At 60.9% G+C, this 19250-nt stretch overlaps 2 protein-coding genes across 2 annotated transcripts; both read left to right on the forward strand.

Annotated features, from left to right (window-relative positions):
* Positions 1-6916: 6916 nt before the first annotated feature.
* On the forward strand, positions 6917-8260 carry VOLCADRAFT_69044 (uncharacterized protein; the record flags this gene model as incomplete). The annotated part of the gene is made up of 3 exons (XM_002958047.1): positions 6917-7017; positions 7356-7492; positions 8100-8260. 3 exons carry the CDS (start codon positions 6917-6919, stop codon positions 8258-8260), a joined length of 399 nt encoding a protein of 132 aa, XP_002958093.1.
* Positions 8261-9725: 1465 nt separating this feature from the next.
* On the forward strand, positions 9726-15727 carry VOLCADRAFT_99308 (uncharacterized protein; the record flags this gene model as incomplete). Its single annotated transcript, XM_002958048.1, has 8 exons — positions 9726-9784; positions 9981-10107; positions 10442-10628; positions 11540-11793; positions 12043-12263; positions 12435-12636; positions 13044-13199; positions 15665-15727. The coding sequence occupies 8 exons, from the start codon at positions 9726-9728 to the stop codon at positions 15725-15727; spliced, it is 1269 nt and encodes a 422-aa protein (XP_002958094.1).
* Positions 15728-19250: the final 3523 nt, after the last annotated feature.

Raw genomic sequence — 19250 nt, forward strand, 5'->3', positions numbered from 1 at the left:
TCCAAGACGCCGCCCCGGCCCCGGCGGAACCGTCCTGCCCCTGGAGCGTGTACGAGCCACCGACGCCGCCGGGCCTGCCAACGCCGCCACTGCTTCGTCACCCCGACGCTACTTGCGCCTTATGCCTGGAGAGCTGGACGGAGCCGCTCAGCCGTACGCTGGCGGAGCCGCCGGCAGCGGCGGCGGCAGCCGCCAAGGGCGGATACGGCGGGGACGGCGCTTCCGTGGACAACACCGCTGCTACTGCCGCCTGGTGCCGACTGCCGCCGCTACAGCAGCTGGCGTTTCTGTGCAGCTGCGACCACACCGTCGTAACGCCGGAGCTCTATCGGGGCCTGCTCACGCCTTCATTATCATCATCGTCATCCACCGCCGCAGCCGCCGCTGCCGGGCCAGCAGGGGCGGGAGCGGTGGCGAGGGCCCAGCTGCCAGCTTCCGCCCCGGGCCAGCCTCCTCCCACTGCAGCCGCCGGGCCCCCTGCCTCCGTCCCCGCCGCCCAACTGCCCTGGGGCTGCTTCCTGCTTGGCACCAGCAGCGGCCAGCTGTGGGCGCATCCCCTGGACCCCCTGGACCCGCTGGGGCCGCCGGAGGTGGGAGCGGAGCGGGCCCGGGAGGTGACGGAGCCGCGCGGCCTGGGACAGCACCAGCACCGGCACCGGCAGGGGATGACATCCCGGGAGGTGCCTCCCGGGAGGAGGGGAGGGGTTGCAGAGGCCCGGGAGGGAGCTGGCGGAGGTGGTGGAGGCCGGGGCCCGGTGCTGCTGCTGGACCTTCAGGAGCCGCTGGTGGCCCTGCTGCCGGTGGTGGCGCTCCGAAACCACCAGCGGGGCAGGGGCGTGAGGAAAGGGGAGAGGGAGAGCGAGAGGGACGTCGGCATGGCGGAGGCGGAAGGAGAGGGTGATGGTGCGGCTATGCGTGTGACTAAGGAGGAGGAGGCGGAGCCGGAGGAGGAGGAGGAGGAGTGTACGGCGGCGGCTGCCTTGGTCGTTGTGGGGTCACGGGGCCGGGTGGTGGCGCTGAGTCCAGCCCCGGCGGCTGCGGCCGTTGTTGCTCAGGAAGCCTCTTCGGAGCTCGGGGTCCTCGCTGGGGGAGTGGGACTGGGCGGCGGGGTGCCGCCAGCCGGCAGTGCCACCGCTCGCGGACTGGAGGTGCTCAGGAGCTTCAGTGAGAGGGGGGGTCGGGGCGGGGTGGGGGTCAAAAGGGGGGTAGGTGCCTATGTGCTAAGGTTACAAGTTACAAGTTCCGCACACAAGTGCGGGTGTGTCCGTAAAAGCCGAGGGGGCCATGGACGTTGAAGGAAAGGAGGGAGAAGGGGGGAGGGAGACTTTCCATCGCTTGCAACATGGTCGGTAACCCTTTCTCTCCTGTCCCGTACTCTCCGGATGCGTCTAATTTCCCGTGAGGCACATTGACGCAGAAATGGTTACTGGGTTGCCGGTGGGGGCGGAGGGACTTGGCGATGTTGGAAGGAAGGGGGTTTCAGGCCATGTGTGTGCGCCGTTGGGGACGTGGTAGCCGGTAGCCCCGCATCGGGACGGGGAGTAGGGTATTAAGATGGGCAGGGGAGATTGCCAGGCCCGGGGGCATACATACATACTAGGGTTTGGCACTACTGGTAAGGCGCGACCATTGCCTCCGGGAGATCCCGGCCATTAGGGTCAAAAGTCCTTCCGATGGTGGAAGGCATTGCGCCCCTAGTTGATGGACGGTGGTGACCTGGGATAAAGTTAACCTGCGAGCCGACCAGGAATGGAGTTGGGCCGCTGTCGACCCGGCAGATTCCGTTGGATGCTGGTGGTGGGTGCGGAACCTGAGCGATCCACTGAGAAGTTGACTAGGGTGACTGGATGAGGGTGCCCCGAAATACCGGGGAAGGCAGGGTTTCGCAGGGTAGCTGCCACGGGCGAAGATACACCCCCCTGTTTCACACATCATACATACATACATACATACATACATACATACATACATACATACATACATACATACATACATACATACATACATACACGTTCTTCCCTTTGCCCGCTTCCTTCTTCCCCCCCGCGCTCTCTCCCTCATTCCCCCGTTTGGCGCACTGCAGCTAATCCCCCGACTCGAACACGTTGCTGTCCTGATAGCTGGAACCTGCGGGTTCTTCTTCTGACTCCCCGCCCCTTCCCCCCGCCCTTTCCCTCCCCCTCTTCCCCCCCTCCAGGCCTGCTGACAGGCACCCGCCTCCGCCTCCTCCACTCCCGGGAGTGGCAGCTGGGGGCCCCTGTCGCGGCCGCCGCAATGACGGCCGCAGGGGCCCTCGTGTGGACCTCCCCCACCTCCTCGGGCTCCCGCTCCCGCTCCAGGGGCGGGGGCAGGGGGGTGGGGGTACTGGCAGCACAGCTGGTGGCTCGGGACGTGGCGGAGGCAGGTGCTTGGGGGGTTTAGAAGGGGTAGAAGAAGAGCCGCTGTGAAGGGAGCGGAGGAGAAAGAGGTCGTCCGGATCGAAGGGGCGGCTCAGGGCGGCTTGGTTGGGAGCCAGCAACTGCGTAGGTGTGTGTGTGTGTATGAGGATGCCATGTCATGGTGCTTATTTTTGGCGTCGTTAGACTGATGTGCGTTACTGCCGACGTTGCGTTCCCACCCAGGTTCGAATCCGTCCGGGAGCGGCATCACGTTCGTGTCGGAGTTATGGCCGCTGCGCCTGCCAGCGCCGCCCAGTGTGCGCCACCTCGCCCCCTGCCACGGCGCCCCCCACCACGTGCTGGCGCTCTGCCGGGACGGAGCAGCAGTCATGTTGCAGGCGGAGATGCCCCCACCGCCATCCGCACCACCGCCAATGTCAACAAGGCAAGCAGGCACCGCCCCTGGAGCAGTGCCCGCTCGCGCCGCCGCCGCCGCCGCCACCAGTGGCGGCGCCGTCAGCGGGTGCGCCGCAGGGCTTCTGGCGGCGATGGTCTGGAGCGGTGCGGCCGCAGGGAACGGTGGCGGCGGCGGTGGCGAGCCTTGTTGGGTGGTGAGCCGGGGCCCCGCTGTGCAGCAGCAGTTGCGTCTGCTGCTGGGTGGCCTGGTGCGGCTGGGCGGGTACGAGGCGGTGCTGCGGAGGGCGATGGCGGCGCAGTGGGCGGCGTTCCGCCGGGCAGCTCAGGTGGGAAGGGATTGGAGGGGGGATTCCCGCTCTTTATTACGCGGTGTAAGTTTAGTACTAAGGAGGGTTGGTATGTGTGTGTATGTGTGTGTATGTGTGTGTATATGTGTATGTGTGTGTATATGTGTATGTGTGTGTATATGGAAGACGACGTGGTGCGAGAGGAAGCAAAGGGCTGCGGGGTGCCAAGGAGGTAAGGGAGGGGGGGACGGAACTGCGAAGGTCTAAATGAGTACGGAGTACGGCACGTCAGGTGCGGGGGTGAAGCTCAGCTTACATGCCAGGTGAACTTCCATGCATGGGCAACCCGCCGCCATCCGACTTCCCTCATCCCGCGCCGGCTGCCGTTCGGAATCCCCGCTCCGCCATAACACCCGGCCCCATGCACACATACACACACATACACACACATACACACACATACACACACATACACACACATATACACACATACACACACATACACACACATACACACACATACACACACATACACACACATACACACACATACACACACATACACACACATACACACACATACACACACATACACACACATACACACACATAAACACACATAAACACACATACACACACATACACACACATACACACACATACACACACATACACACACATACACACACATACACACACATACACACACATACACACACATACACACACATACACACACATACACACACATACACACACATACACACACATACACACACATACACACACATACACACACATACACACACATACACACACATACACACACATACACACACATACACACACATATACACACATACACACACATACACACACATACACACACATACACACACATACACACACATACACACACATACACACACATACACACACATACACACACATACACACGCACTCGGCCGCGCAGGATTTACCCATCGTCCGCAGCCAGAGCACATCAGCTCCCGCCCTCCGCTGCCGCATCTCGCCACACATGCTGTTGCCGGCTAATGGCGGCGGCGGGGGCCCCACCGGGACCACCGGCAGCAACATCGCCGCCGCCGCGGCGCCAGGCTTCTCAAGCGCCGTACAGTTGTGCGTAGAGGTCGACCTTGTAGCGGGATCCGGAGCCACTCGAGGATCAGGACCGGGTTTCGGAGCGGCGGCAGCGGTGGCGGCCTCACCCTCAGGCCATCTGCTCCTCCGCTTCCTACCCCACGACCCCGGCTTGCCCTCCTCCTCCGTCGCCATTCCCCTGTGTCACGGACAGCCCCTGCCGTTGCGACGCAGAGTGCTACTGCCGCTGCCGGCCCGGGCCCAGTCCCGCGCTGCAGCTACGGCTACAGCCACAGGCGCCGCCGTCACCGGCAGCTGGCTACTGCCATCGATGCAGCCGTCGGCGTCGCAGCTACAGCCCGTGGGCGGTACCCTGCAGGCGGTGTGGGTGCGTGTCTCTGAGACCTCGGCGGTGGTGAGGCCGTGTGAGGGCCACCGGGGAAAGGGGGAGGGGGATGGGGAGGCGGAGCGGAGGTCCGTAAGCTATCCTTGGGGGCTGAGCCCCCGGGCAGTCCGCCGCCGCCACCGCACCGGTTATTGCCGTGCTATTGCGACGCCGCTTGCTGCCGCCACTGCTACGGCTGCTGCTACTGCGGTGATACTGCTTGACCAGCAGCTCATTACGACCGCAGCGCTGCTGCAGCTACCCGCAACTGTGGCGGCGCTGGGGCTGTCGGCGCCGTCCTATGGGCCCCCTGTGGCGGCATCATCATCACCGCATGTGGTGGCAGGGGACGGAGGCGCAGCTGGCGGGGGCGCATCCGGATTAGGCGGATGGCTGTACGGGCCAGGGGCGGCACCCAGTTCGGGGCTGGGGCTGGGGCTGGGGCTGATCTCTCAGGCCCTGGGATACCGGCGGTCCGTGCAGCTGCTACTGCGGCTACCGCCCCGGGATAAAGTGGGCAGCAGTAGCGAAGCTGTAGCGCCTGGTGGCGGCAAGAGCACCGTAGACGCTGCACGCCCGCGGCTACAGCCTCCGCTGCAGCAATCGTGGGCTGAGACAGCGCTGCGGCAGCAGCTGGCGGCCCTGCTGCGCCGTGGGTTGCTACTGCCGGAAGCACAGGAGCTACCGACAGCACAGGGCCCTCGAGGCGCCGTACAGCTGTGCGGCGGACGGGCTGAGGTGAGCTGGAGCTGGCGCTGGAGCTGGCACTCGGGGGCTACTGCCCGCCAAGATTCGCGGCCCATGGGCGGCAATGCGGCAGTCGCAGTAGCAGCAGCAGCAGCAGCAACAGCGGGTGCTGCGGCATGCGAGGCGCCCCTGTTGGGAAGCCCCGGGGGGCAGCAGCGAGCGCTACAGCGGGGCCCGGGGCTACAGGGCTCGGGGCTGGCGAGGGTAGTGGCGGGAGAAAGTGAGCAACAGGGGCTGCCGGCCAACGCAGTGGAGATCTCTCTGGAGCTGAGGGCGGACTGCCCCGGACTGCTGGCCTCACTGCATGCCGCGCTGCAGGCGGCTTGGATGGACAGCTGTAGCACCAACGACAGTGGTGGTGGTGGTGCCGGTGGCGGTGGGGTTGCGGTCGCAGCGGCCAGTTCCAGTCGCAACTTCGTGGGCGGAGGGGGCGGAGGGGGAGGCGGGGGGTTGGGGTTGCGCGGTCCTGTAGATGCTGCTACAGCTGTGGGCGGTGAGGCGGGTGGCTGTAGCGGGCGGCGGCAGTGCCGGGGGGCTTTGCAGTCGGGGGAGAAGCTGCGGGAGGCGATTCGGACGCTGCGGAGGTTGTCTGCGGCGGTGCAGCGGGCTAGGGAGCGGCAGCGGCAGCTGCTGGGAAGTGCTGCAGCGTTGAGGGTGCAGAGCGAGAGAAAGGGGCAGGGGGATCCTGGACGACAGCAACAGGGGCAGCAGGGGCAATGTGGGGAAGGGTGCTGGCCGGGGGTCGGAGAAGTGGGAGGCGAGCAGGACGAGGGGATGGAGAGGGAGGAGATGGTGGAGGGGCAGCAGGACGAGGGGAAGGCAGCGGAGGCCACCGTGCGGCTGGCGCAGGAGCTGCGGATGGCCCTGGTGGACGCTTACGTGCAGTACGGGGACGTGGCTGCATCTTGCATGCTGCTGGAAGTGACGTGAGCAAAGAGGGTTGAAGCAAGGACGGAGAGGTACATAGGTGGTCTTCCAGCGGTCCAGGTGGTTTCGACAGTTTCCGACTACCAACAATGTATGCCTTACGAAAGACCTTCCAAGGAATTGTGTGTGTCCAGTGTCTTGCATTTTTAACAGATATGGTATAAGATTTCATTTATGTAGTTAGCTAAGGCTTCGTGACTTACACAGCGACATGGTTATCGCATGACGATGTCTTTGCTCTGGTGAACATTCATCTTGGTGCCGGACACCAAATTGCTTGCGGCAAGGGCATCAAGCCTTATGACTTTGGCAAACGACAGCCGTGATGGCCAGCAGCCGCCTGCGATTACAGTTGATGTGGGAGAAAAACCCGTGCAAGCTCCTACGTCTGTTGTGCTCGATTACTTCCGAAAATGGAAGGGTGGAACCGATACACCACTTCCCCGGGAGCCATTACGCAACTTAGCAGTCTCATGGGCTGGCGCATTTATTGCCATCCTCGTAGTCGCTGCTCTCGACCAGTACGCAGGTGAGAGCACCTCAAACCTCTTAGCAAAGCCACTCTTACGTAAAGTCTGAAGTGACATATCTCAAATGTTTGGTCTCGCGGCTCATGGGCCGTACTGCTGCCCCGTAATGGCCCTGCCCGGTGGTTGTGTGCGTCAGGACCTGAGATGCATTTCAGATGGCTGATCGCGCCCTTGGGCGCCAGCGCGGTTCTCATGTTCGGACTGCCCACAGCCAAGCTTTCGCAACCTCGCAACGTCATAGGTGCGTGCTGTTCCCTCGTATTGGCCTCGTGCCGCAAGGCCGCTGCCCAGCCCCCATGTCTTTTGACTGCTGTCTGCCTCACCCTCCTCCTCCCCCTCCTACGCCTCCTACGCGGTACTGCACAACGCATTATGTGAGAACGTGCGGACATGCATATTTCCTTATTGCCATCATCAGCATCACCATCAGCAGCATCACCATCAGCAGCATCACCATCATCAGGGCCAAAACACCCGACCCGACTCCCTTCCCCATCTCCGTTGGCCCCCTTCCCCCTTCCCCCCCTTTTGATCTTGCCTACACACCCCTCCCCCCGGCCCCCGCAGGCGGCCACACCTGCAGCGCCCTGGTCGGCATCCTGGTGCGGCTCATCATTCAGCCCCAGTACGGGGGAGGCCGCGCGGACTGCCTGTCAGCCGCCCTCGGCATGTCCCTCGCGCTGACCGCCATGCAGGCCACCGGAACAACTCACCCGCCAGGTGGGGACCGCGGGAAAGGGGGGAACTCCGGGGTGAGGAGGGCTCTCAGGCGTCCAGGGCCAGGGATATCACGGCGGGGTCAAAGTCGTTAGGGCCGTAGGAGCCTATGGGCTGTGCGGGAGGATGTTAATAGGTTGGAACACCAGTCAGGATGTCGGTCAGCCCTGCCGGGGCCCTGGTGTGTGTGTGGAGTGGAAGGGGGCATGCCCCTGTCCTGGCGAAGGCCGCCTCAATGTGGGGCCCTACCTACCTGCCCAGCTGCCTGGGCCGGTCGCAGTGCTGCACATACTGCGACCCACGGGTTACACCTAGGTGCGGGGTCTCTGCTGCTGGGCGGGCGCCCCTCCCCGCCTGTCACCTCCCCATGTCACCACAACTGCCCTCCAGCTGCTCACCCGTCCGCCGCCCCGTATCCCCGGGTGACAAAACACACGTGCATACATTCTCTAGCGCTGAAGGCGGTGGTTTCGGTGGTGGTGGTGGTGGTGGTGGTACCAGATGGTATTCCTGCTGCTGCTGGAACCGCTGCCGCTAGCCGCCCTACCTCCCTTACGCCCCAGGTACCGGGTACCTTACCTTTCCCCTCCCCTCCCCTCCCTCCCCGCAGCCGGCGCCACAGGTCTCATCGCGGCCTACGCCGACCCCATCCCCGACTGGAGGGGCTTCAAGTTCCTGCTGAGCGCCCTGGCGGGGTCCAGTGTGATGGTGGGGGTGACCCTGCTGTTCAATAACCTGGTGCCGGGAAGGAGGTACCCGACGTTCTGGTGAACCAGGGGGGGAGGAAGAGGGGGTAGGGGGAATAGCTGGCGAGTGGGGCCAGTGGTACCAGAAATAGACGGAGAGGTAAAAGGGGGTATTAAGAGGGGATGAGGGTGTGGGGGTTGGAGCTCCGGTCTGCCGCCGGACAGCGGCGGCGTGTGAGGACAGTGGCTTTGGTGTCCAGTGGGACTGGAGGAGGGGAAGGAGGGGGAGGAAGGGGAAGTGGATGGATGGGGGTTGGATAGAAAGGGAGGGAGGGGCGGGGCGGGGCCAGGAGGGGGCCCAATGGTGCAGGGGGCTGTGCCCCGGGGTAGACAGGAAGGGGGCGGCAGGCAGCTGCGGATCGCTTTGGGGGAGTTCAAGACGTGGGTGGATGGCGGCGTGACAAGGGCGGGTTGTGAAGTGCGCGCTGACTCTCTCCTCGGATGATGGGTGAATGAGCGCCGCTGCGTGCATGATCGTATGCATGCATGAACGTATGTATGCATGTACGTGTTTGTCAGTATGTTTAACTGTGATAATGATTGTTAGTATGGCCTACATGTCGGCCAACAATAGGGTTGTTATTAACTTGACAGGGTAGTCGGCGACTGCATATGACTGGGGAAGGGGTATCGCCGGCGATGCGGACAGGGCGGAATGTGTTTTGGTTTCTCGACGCGATGATACAGAGCTACTGATTCGCGATCGCGACTGAGGGCCTCCGAAGGCTGTCTGGATGGCTCCAAGTGCTGCTAGAGGGCTTGTGATTGTACGTGGTAGGTAGGGCCGGGCTTTTGTAAAACGAGGAATGGCGCAACCAACCCAAATGCGTTGGAACGTTGCTCGGGAGGCGGCTTTGCTTGATATATTATATGTCTGCACGGAAAGGTGGGCTGGTGTGATGGGGATCGGGATGTTGGGTGCAAGCTGCGGGGTGCCCTCGGGTTGGCGACCCAGCCGAAGATGTACCATATGACGGACTCTTCCTATGGCACATGAACAGTCCTGCGGACAGTCGGTGGACTAACAGTTTAAATTAAAATGCCATCCGTGGTTCCATCTTCCATGATGCCATGGGCTCGACCTGCGAGGTGGCGGTTGTTCCGTTGCGATGGCTTTTGAAAGTACTTTGCCTATTACCCCCTACCTTGCTTTGGTGTGTAATGCGGGCCAATAAAGGGGCCAAGCTTTGACTGATGAAGGACAGGCTGTGTACAGGGATGTTGGGATGAGCAAGGAAGAAGGAACTAGGGCTCGGCAGTTTGCATTCCGGTGCAACGAGCAACGGCCGAGGCCGCGAGGCCAAACCGTGCCCTACTTCCAGCTCAAACCCCACGCATCGGGTTCCGAAGATTGGAAATAAATGTGTTCGTTTTATCAGGAGGTGTGATTGCTGGCGTGTGGCTGAAGTGAGGCCGGCCTGCACGGCTGCTGCAATGACTGGATGTTTGCAGCCATGACCGCCAAAAGTCCTAATGATACAAGCAGAGTAATGCCGCTGCTTCAAGGCGAAGAGACGCCGCGCTGGAAGCAGCGGCTGCAAAATGTCCAGTGAGTCGAAGTGTGTTGCCTACAACTAAGCGAAACGATGTACGCTTTAAATACATGTTTCTTGGTGGTTTTGCATTTGGCTGAAATTTAAGGACAGCCCAGAACCGTTCACCGTCTGGCAACAGCTGCCAATCCCGAATACATCAAGTAAGACTTCTCATCAGGTCTCTGCTCCCGGTGGACCTGTAACTTACAGGACTTTCGTCGTTGAGAACTACCTCCCCATAGCCTTTGCCGTGGCATTGACCTTTGCGCTGGCGTATCCTGTGCCTGGCCGCTTCTTGGTAAACATCGTGGTGGCAAACAATGTCCACATCATCCAGGTGAGATGAAGCAAGGTGCGGTGAGATAACGTGGCGTGAGGTGCGCGAGGCGAAGGGGGTTTTCCCCCGCGGCTTATGCCTGATGCCGGCCGGAGGGGTCAGCAGCGCCACGCCAGGGTTATCACCCCTCCCCCACTTCACCCTACCACCCTACCATCCTCCTTTACAACCCCTCCTCTCCCGCTTCCCTCCCCTTCCCATCTCACCCCACCCCTCACCCCAGTTGACCGCCCCCAGCTCAGCTTACCCTTTCCCCAGCTCCTCCTCCCCCTTGCACCCTATTTACCCTTTCTTCCACCTCCTCTGCCCCCCCTTCCATCCCCCACCATGCCAGGAAGTCAATATGGCCATCGTGTTCTTCATCAGCGGTCTGGTCCTCAACACCTCGGAGCTGCGGAAAGCCATGGGTCGCGACAGCTGGCCCGCAGTGGCGTTCGGGTTCGCCATGATCTTGCTGGTCACACCCGCCCTGGGTTTCGCCATGAGGGAGATACCCCTGACGCCGCCGGCGTTCTCTGTGGGTAAGTGAATGGGCCTTATGTGTGTGTGGAGGAGGGCGGGGTGGGTGGGGGGAGATTGGGTTAGTGTGTGTGTGTGTGTGGAGCTGGGGGGCTGCGGTTGACAGAGGTGTACCTCCGTTTCCGGTGCTTCTCTTCGTCTTTCATTTTTTGATAATCCTTCTTCTTCTCCTTCTTCCACTTCTTCTCCGTCTTCTTCCTGCTGCGCTCTACCCTGGTTTGGTGACTTGGTTGCGTTTGCTCCAGCTCCTGGACCGCCGGTGCCCCCCTCCCCCCCCTCCCCCTCCCGGCGCATCCGCAAGAACACATACATACATACATGCATACATAGGCAGGTGGCTGGCAGAAGTTAAGGCCTGACTTCTGCTCCCGGAGGTTCCGGGTTCAAATCCGCCTGCCGACCTCTCGGATGTTTGAGAGGTGTTGAAGTGGGAGGTGGTCCCCCATCTTGTGGACGGTGTAGAAATTGATAAAATCAACTTGCGAGCTGACCAGTACCTAAGTTGAGGCGCCGTTGATTCGCTAGATTTGGTTGGATGCTGGTGGTGAGTTGCTGAACCCAACGAATACATTCTGAAGTTGGATGGGGTGAACGGATTAGGGTGCCCCTCTCGCAGGGGAGAGCAGGGACTGCCCCGGGAAAGGGGGCCGCGGGTGAAGCTTAACCACCCTGTAACAACATCATACATACATACGTACATACATACATACACACACTTTCCGTACCCACCCCCATTCCTTCTTTCTCTTGATTCATTTCGCACTAACTCCCATCTCCCCCCCTCCCCCCCTCGAGATCACGGTCGCCACGGACGCCTTTCGGTCAGTTCTACGTTTGATACTCTCTTGCCCTTGCAGCAGCTTCACTCATTCGTGGCTCGTCTTTCCCCCTCCCCCTTCCCCTGCACTTGCAGGTCTGACCATCTTCTGCCTGGTGCCCACCACCCTGGGTATCGGCGTTGCCCTGGTTCGCTCGTGTCGGGGCAATGAGGCCATCGCCCTGCTGCTGACGGTGGGCACCAACATGGTGGGGGTGCTCACCATGCCCCTCTACCTGAAGCTCCTGTTCCTGAACTTCGACACGGGGGGGCTGCGGCTCAACGTCAACATACCCGACCTGTTGCTAAAGCTGACTCTCACCATCTTGGTGCCCAGCGTGCTGGGCAAGGTGAGGGAAGGGGAGCTCGGATGGGGATGTATGTATGTATGTATGTATGTATCTATGTATGTGAGTTAGCTGCCTAGGTCCAAAGCCCACCAGCCGGTGGCGAGGTGGTCCGCAGCAACCTAACCCCTCAAACAGCCCTCACATGCCGGGGGGGGGAAAGGGCACGTTGATCCCAGTTGTGTTTGCCACATCACATGTGCCCTCACCCCCCCCGCCACATACACCCTCGTCCCTCACCCCCCCCAACAGCTCCTCCGTGAGCTGTCGCGCCCCGTGGAGTCCTTCGCCAAGCAGTACCGCACCCCCCTCTCCATCACCTCCACCACCAACCTGGCCTGCATCGTGTGGCAGACCCTCAGCGGCGCCCGGGACCTGCTGTTCCAGCAGCGGGCGTCCATGATCGTGTCCGTCATTGTGCTCAGTGCCGCAGTGCACGTGTTCTATCTGGTGGTGAACCACTTCGCGGTGAAGTGAGCCGGGGGAGGGGGGGAGGGGGAGAAGGGGAGGAGGGCGCCCCTATGAGGGCATTACTGAGGTTGCGTCCTGATTACCGTCCGGGGAACCATCTAGCCCCCCTAGCACACACACACACACGCCTTTTTCCCCTCCTCCTTCCGGGCCCTCCCCCCAACCCCCCTCAGGTTCTTGTTCCATCCCCCCCTCCCCGAGCACGTGGCTGTGGTGGTTATGGCCTCCCAGAAGTCCGCCCCAGTAGCGGTGACCCTCATCTCCTACGTCACCTCGCTGCCCGCACAGCAGGGGCTGCTGGCCATACCCTCGGTGGTCGGGCAGCTGAGCCAAATATTCATCGGGGCGGCGCTGGCCAAGTACATTGCACCGATAGTAGGTTGCGTCTATTGCGCACTGTCAGTCTGCCTGTCTGTATGTATGTCTGTATGTGTGTTGTGGGGGGGAAGGGGGATGGCGGGCGGAGCCGACCCGAGGTCTGTGCCCCTTCGCCTCACACTCGAATTAATGACACGACACGACATACAGCGACTGGACCGGAAATTCTCCCCCTTCCCCCCCGGGGGGTTTAGCGGGGGGCTGGGCTCCATTCGTACAGTGTTGGGTGATGGTGATGTGCGGCCGGATGCACCGGTGGACGATCCCCTTCAACCCCCTGACAGGGGGGTTGTCCCGCTGTGGCGCAGCCCGCATGCCCCCCGGGCAGCCATCCAATCATTCATTCACTCGCTTACGGCCGCCGCGTGGCCCGCTCGGCCCGCCCGTCCTCCGCCACCCCGCAGGTCGATCGGGCAGTCAAGGCAGCGAAAGCCAGCTCGGCGGCAAAGGCAGCGGCGGTAGATGTGGCCAAGGATTCGGAGCTGGGCGCCGCCACCACCGCAACAGACACAGCTGCGGACCCCACCGCCGCGGCCGCCGCCGTCGTCCCCGAGGTCAAGGTACAGGAGGAGGGGGGGGTGGCCGCCGCGGTTGATGCTAATGCTATGGCTACTGCTATGGCTACTGCTGCCGTCGCGGCAGCGACAGCCGTACCGCCAGTCGCCGATAGTGGCAGCAGCAGCAGTGTGCATGGGGACGCCCCGCCATGAAAGGTCGCAATCCGGTTCAACTGGTCGAAATGCTTGGAATCCGCTCGCCATGCTCGCAATTGCTGTTATCGCAATCGCTCGAAGGACTGTTATTATGTTATTGTGTGTGTGTGTGTGTGTGTTGGACATCAACCACCCCCCGCGGCGGCGGCAGCGGCGGTGGTGGTGTGACGGTGGTGGCGGTGGTAATGGGGATGGTGGTGGGGTTTCACATCCCCATGCATTTCGGACACATAATGGGAGGTGTCGACTGTGGGGCACTGGCACACTACTGGACTTGCGCACTGGGAGTGGGGGTGGGGGTTAGGGGTACCGCAGGAAAAGCTTGAAGGCCCTGGAGTTTATGTGTAATTTTAGTTTACTAAAATTACACATAAACAATACAGAGATTGTCCTATATTGTTAATGTATACTGTTCCACTCGTGGAACAGTATACATTAACAATATTGGACAATGTTTATGTGGACTATTTTATAGTCCACATAAACAATACTGTATTGTCTCTATATTGTAAATAGGGTCTAGTAAACTAGAAGGTATTGTGTGTAGATATGGGATATAGATGTAATTGGCCAGGCTGGCTACACGGCGTTTGTTTGTACGTACGTATGTGGCTGTGTATGTGTATGTGTATATAATATATACAGATTTTTGGAGGCGAGCTCGTGGTGGTGGTTCACTGCTGTGCTGCGGTGGCGGGTTGGATGCTCCATGCACGGTGATTTCGAATCTGCGTACGGCATATGGTCATCGTGACGTCATCACTCTCCCCCCCCCTTCCCGCGTCCTCGTGCGGGTGAGCGTGCAGACCGCCGCCGCCGCCGCCGCAGTGCACCGCCTGGGGGGCATCTCGAAGTGTGCAGTAATACCCGCTCGTCAGGGCATATGGGTGGTTGCGGTTGCAGTACGGCTGCGGCGGTTATAACGGTTGTTAATTAAATGCCATAGTTGGTTAATGCGGGAAAGGGGTATTCGCGTGTTTCCCCGGCACGCACTACTGGGCTGGATCAGGCAGTCAGGCCGTACCAGCTCTACACCTAAGCTCGCACCCTTTCGACTGGCCGCCCTGATTGGGGGTGGGGGCGGGGGCGGGGGCCGATGGTATTGGATATGGCGGAGCGTTGGGGTTAGTCGCTGAGCCCCTCCGTTGCTAACAGGTCTATTGGATAAAGCGTGCGGTGTGCGGTGCAGGGTGGGTGCGGTGCAGGGTGGGCGGCAGATGCCCTCCGGGATCGGGGGCCCGGGGGGAGAGGGTACGCGGATGGGTCCTCGGTGTGTGTGGGAGTTGGGTGCGAGTTCATAATCGCTGGGAAGCAGCACTCTGCGGCCTCTGGGGCCTGTGGGTTACCGGGGGGTCCAGAGAGCGTTTGTTTGCAGGGAGTGGCAGTAAACGGCAGCGCGGCCGCCTGAATTCAAATATACTGCTTCCTGCCCCCCTGTGGAATCGGATCGAAAGAAAGCTAAGGAACCCAAACAAAGTGTTTTTCGAAGGGCGCTGCTAACTGATGCGACCTGTGTTTGTGGATTTGGTCCAGTGACCTCCATCATGAGTTTTAGGACGGATGCTGCATGACACGCTGTGTATGCTATAGCCAACATATGTATGCCTTGGAAGGGAACATTACCTATGTCAAAATTCAGCGTATTTGTACGACACGGACGACAATGCGTGCAAGGCATGATTTTACCACGCTGGGGTGTGGGCATACAGAGGTATAACAAAGTAATTGGGCGCTGTGGCTGTGGTGCCGTACTGTTCCGTGTGTCGTACATTGTTATACCGTGCTTTTTCGCGCCGGTTCCATGCCTGATAAGCGATGATCCGCAGGATTGCGTCAACCGACAAAGTGGTTGAGCCGGGGGCTGGCAGCATCGATCTCCAGGCTGCTGGGGAGGCCTTTTGGGCTGGGGGGGGACCTGTGTGGTGGTTCGTCTGCCTATTAGGGGATTCTTGGTGGGAGGAGCCAAAGGAGGCGGGTGCGCGTGCAACGGATGCGGTGCCAGCGCGGCGGCCAAGGTGTATCCCCCCTATGGAGCTGGTGGCGGTAAATCGTTGGGCGTTAATGGATGAATACGGCGGTGGCGGGAGGCCCCTCAGTTTCGGGGTCCATCTCTCCGCGGCGTTTCTATGGCGAGAAGGTGGTGGAAGGTGTGGCGGCGGCAGAGGCTGCATCCGCACCGTGATATCGGAGAGGGAGCAGCGCCCAAGAAGTCGCCGAGTAAAACAAGTTTTTATCTTCTTGCACCGCAATTTTTTGAACTCGACTAGCCCCCAGCTCCAGTCCATCCTGCAGCCCCCCCGCCCGCACTGCAGTGCACATTTGCTGAGGCCTCCGCTGATCTGATCTGGGTCATGCTCGGACTGTCGTACTCGTAAAGTGCACTTTACATTTAGCTTGGCAGGAGGTGCAACCCAGGGGGCTACTCAGGGGGCCAACCGGGTAGGGTGGCGGCGCGGCTTATAACGCCAGCAGTACGGCACTGAAGCCGAATCTCACTACACATTACCCTCCCCCCTGCGAGCTTCCCCCACGGGCACCCAACGCCCCTCCCACCCGCCCAACACCGGTATGTCTGGAAAAGACATACGCACGGAACATAGATACAAACAGTCATCCCGGCAATGTCTAACTACCGTACACGAATACACATACACACATACACCCCGGGACGGCGCCCAATCGCCCCCTGAGCCGAGATGTACGAGTACACAATCCTCATTAAGTGTCCAAGTGCCAAGCGTTGCATACGTCGTACATCGGAAGCAATGACGTCCAAAGAAAGGTTTCTATCATAGACCACTACACCCCTTTACACGCTCTTACACATGGAAAGCAAATGGGTCGTCAACCGCCCCCCAACCGACTCCAACTGTCACACCTACCCCGTCAGGTGTCCCTAATAATCTAAATTAGCAGTGGCCGGGGCTCGGACCGCCGTACACTTTATTATACGTGCTGTCTTGCTCACGAATCCTAACTACCACTAACCACCACAACGGAAACCAACTAATTTCCCAATAACTGATAGCCCCAATCACAAACACCCGTGTTGTGACGAGCTCGTGTCTCCCCCTTCTTTGCACTTGGCCAACGCTTTCCAAAACTCCGGTACAACTTCCACATTATTACAACAGCTCCATGCGCACATGCGGGCGTCCACACCCAGGTTGTGTTTTGGCATCCGTACACCGGGGCCCCCCCCGGACACTCAGCGACAGATACACCTTCTACCCTACCCCCCCCCAACCCCGCCCCGCAAAGGCTCCTCTCCACCGCCCCGCCTTAACGTGCCAGAACCCTGCACGTCCCCCACACAACACACACACATACAGACAAACACACGGGCCCGGGTCGTCCGCCCTCCACGAACGTGTCCTGCTACCCCATCCCCATCCCCACCACCATTCACACCGCCTTGGCCCGCCTCGGCTGCAGCCACCTACCTCCTCTCCCCCCCGCCCCATCACCGACCTCGGGTAGAGAGCCGCCCGGCATTCACCGCCGCTGCGGCCAGCTAGGGTTTCCACCGTCACCGTCCTCCTCTTCCCCGCCTCTCTCTCTCCCCCTTTCCCCTCATGTGCTATATCAATGCGGGGGCCCCGGGTGGGTCGCATCACACGCCCTGGGTCGCTCTCTCCCCCACGCCACATCCCTTCACACGTCCCCACACCCGGGGTTCTGTTTGCTCATATCCGCCACCACCAGCCGCATGGCCGCCAGCACCTGGGGGAGTGTGGTGACCTGGGGCGGGGGAGAGGGAGGGAAGGCACGCGAGGGCAAAGGGTGACTTCGTGGAAAGCCATATCCTATACACGAACCAAACACACACACGAAGGAACTCCTCCACTCTTCCTTCTCCCACAATCCCCCCATCACATACATACATACATACATACATACATACATACATACACATACTTACATACGCACCCACCTTTTCCGAGAACCCGATTCGCTCGACGCTGAACTCGGACCCGGTCCTCGCGCGGATGTCGACTCCGGACGCGTCGATGGATATGAACATCAGCTCATCCAGGGGCCGGTTGCCGCATCCCAACTTGGCCCTCAGCACGGGAGCGAACTGCTCGTTGAGGACCTGACACGCGCGTGTTGTGTGTGTGTGTATGTGTGTGTGTGTTTTGGGGGGAAGGGAGGGGGGAGGGAAGGGGTCCCTTCACAAGGCGAATGTGTGTGTGTGTTTTATACACCATTGAGCTGCTTTCCGAGTTAATTGTTAAGCGGAGCGATGTGCTCTGGGGATTTAAACTAATAAAACAAACTGTTGGAAATCGCCTGTGTTCTTGCACTCCCTAAGACACCGGTCCTTTTCCCGCCATATACGCCCCCGGCCCCTGCTTCCCCCGACCCCTGCTTCACACGACACAGACCTCACACCTTCCCCCCCCTCCCTCCCTCCCTTTCTCCCCCCCTTTCCTCCTACTCACATGCAGTATGTGTCCCGGGTTATTGAGTACGATCTCGTCCGGTACGGCGCCCAGGTACTCCTCGGGCGCTATCCACTGCACCGTACCGAACCCCCCCACGAAGTAGATGTCCACGATGCGGTTCATCCGGAAGTACACGAAGTTGCCGCTCACCCAGCGCTCCTTGCGCTCGTTGCTGTGCTTGGAGATGAAGATCTCCCGAGCCGAGTCCTGGAGCAAGGTGGCCGTGTGTGCGTGTGTGTGTGTGGAGTGAGGAGGGAGATTTGGGGAGGGGGGAAATGGAGGGGTTGGGGGATGCATTGGACAGTAAAAGTCAATGCAAATGACTGATGGGCGCGTCGAAAAGGTGGGAGTAGGAGCAGCCCTCCCTCCCTCCCTCCCCCCGTCCTCCCCCCCCTCCGGGTCGCCGCCTTCAAGGACGACTTCTGGTCAGTTGTACTTCTTGTACACTCTTTTCCTTGGCAGCAGCTTCACTCGTTCGTGGTTCGTCTTTCCCCCCCCTCCCCCCCCTCCCCCACCTGCAGGTCAGCGGGCAGCTGATACACATCCCCGAATATGGTGACACGGGCATTGGCAAGTCCGGTCCAGCCGGGCATCTGTACGACGAGGGAGCACCTGCCTCCCGGGCGGTTGCGGAGGGGGAGATGAAGGGGGTGACAAGGGGGTTTAGGGTGGTGAATGGACCCATGAGAAGGGGAGGACCCCTTCTCACACAGCCAACGAACAGAGGTCACCACCATCAGTATCTGATGGCCCAACTCCTTTTCCCCCGTCTACCCACTACCCACCCCTACATTCGTGCAACCCGCCGCAGGTCGGCACACAGCGCCCCCTCCCTCCCCCCCACCTGGGCTCCTCAATCAAGTTACGCGAGTGAATGGCCAGAGGGGACAAACAGAACACCGGGTAGCCGGCGCCGTCGGAGGCGAAGTCCACCAGTGTGCCGAACGGGTAGCCGGCCCTGTGTGCGCGGGGGTTGGGAGAGAGGTAGGGGGAAGAGGGGGGGAGGTGGCGGGGGGGAGGTGGGGGGTCCTCGGCAAGGTAAGTGGTGGGGGTGGGGGTGGGGGGTCCTGGGCCGGCACGTGGGTGAGGAAGTACCCTCCGCGCCCGGGACGGCACCCGGGAGGGGGGCGGGGGAGCATAACCCCCTGCGGAGAGAGGGGGAGAGAGGGCGCGAGGGCGAACTTGCACGTGGTGTTGAACTGTACTGTTTGTGGCCGACAGGTTTGCCAGGATTGCCATAACCCTAAGATAAGAAAGGTGAGTGGTTTCGTGAGCTCGTCAGCGCAGGGCCCCCCTCAGTTCCCCAAATCGCACCCCGCACCCCGCACCAAGCTCCGTCGCGTCGCGTCACACGCCCCACCCCCTCCTCATCTTCCCGCATCCTTCCCCCAAATCTCAAAACCCCGCCCCGCCCTGCCCCGGCCCCCCCCGCCTACCTGCGGTGGTGCAT

This window comes from Volvox carteri, assembly GCF_000143455.1.
Source record: "Volvox carteri f. nagariensis unplaced genomic scaffold VOLCAscaffold_85, whole genome shotgun sequence".
NCBI classification, from domain to species: Eukaryota; Viridiplantae; Chlorophyta; class Chlorophyceae; order Chlamydomonadales; family Volvocaceae; genus Volvox; species Volvox carteri.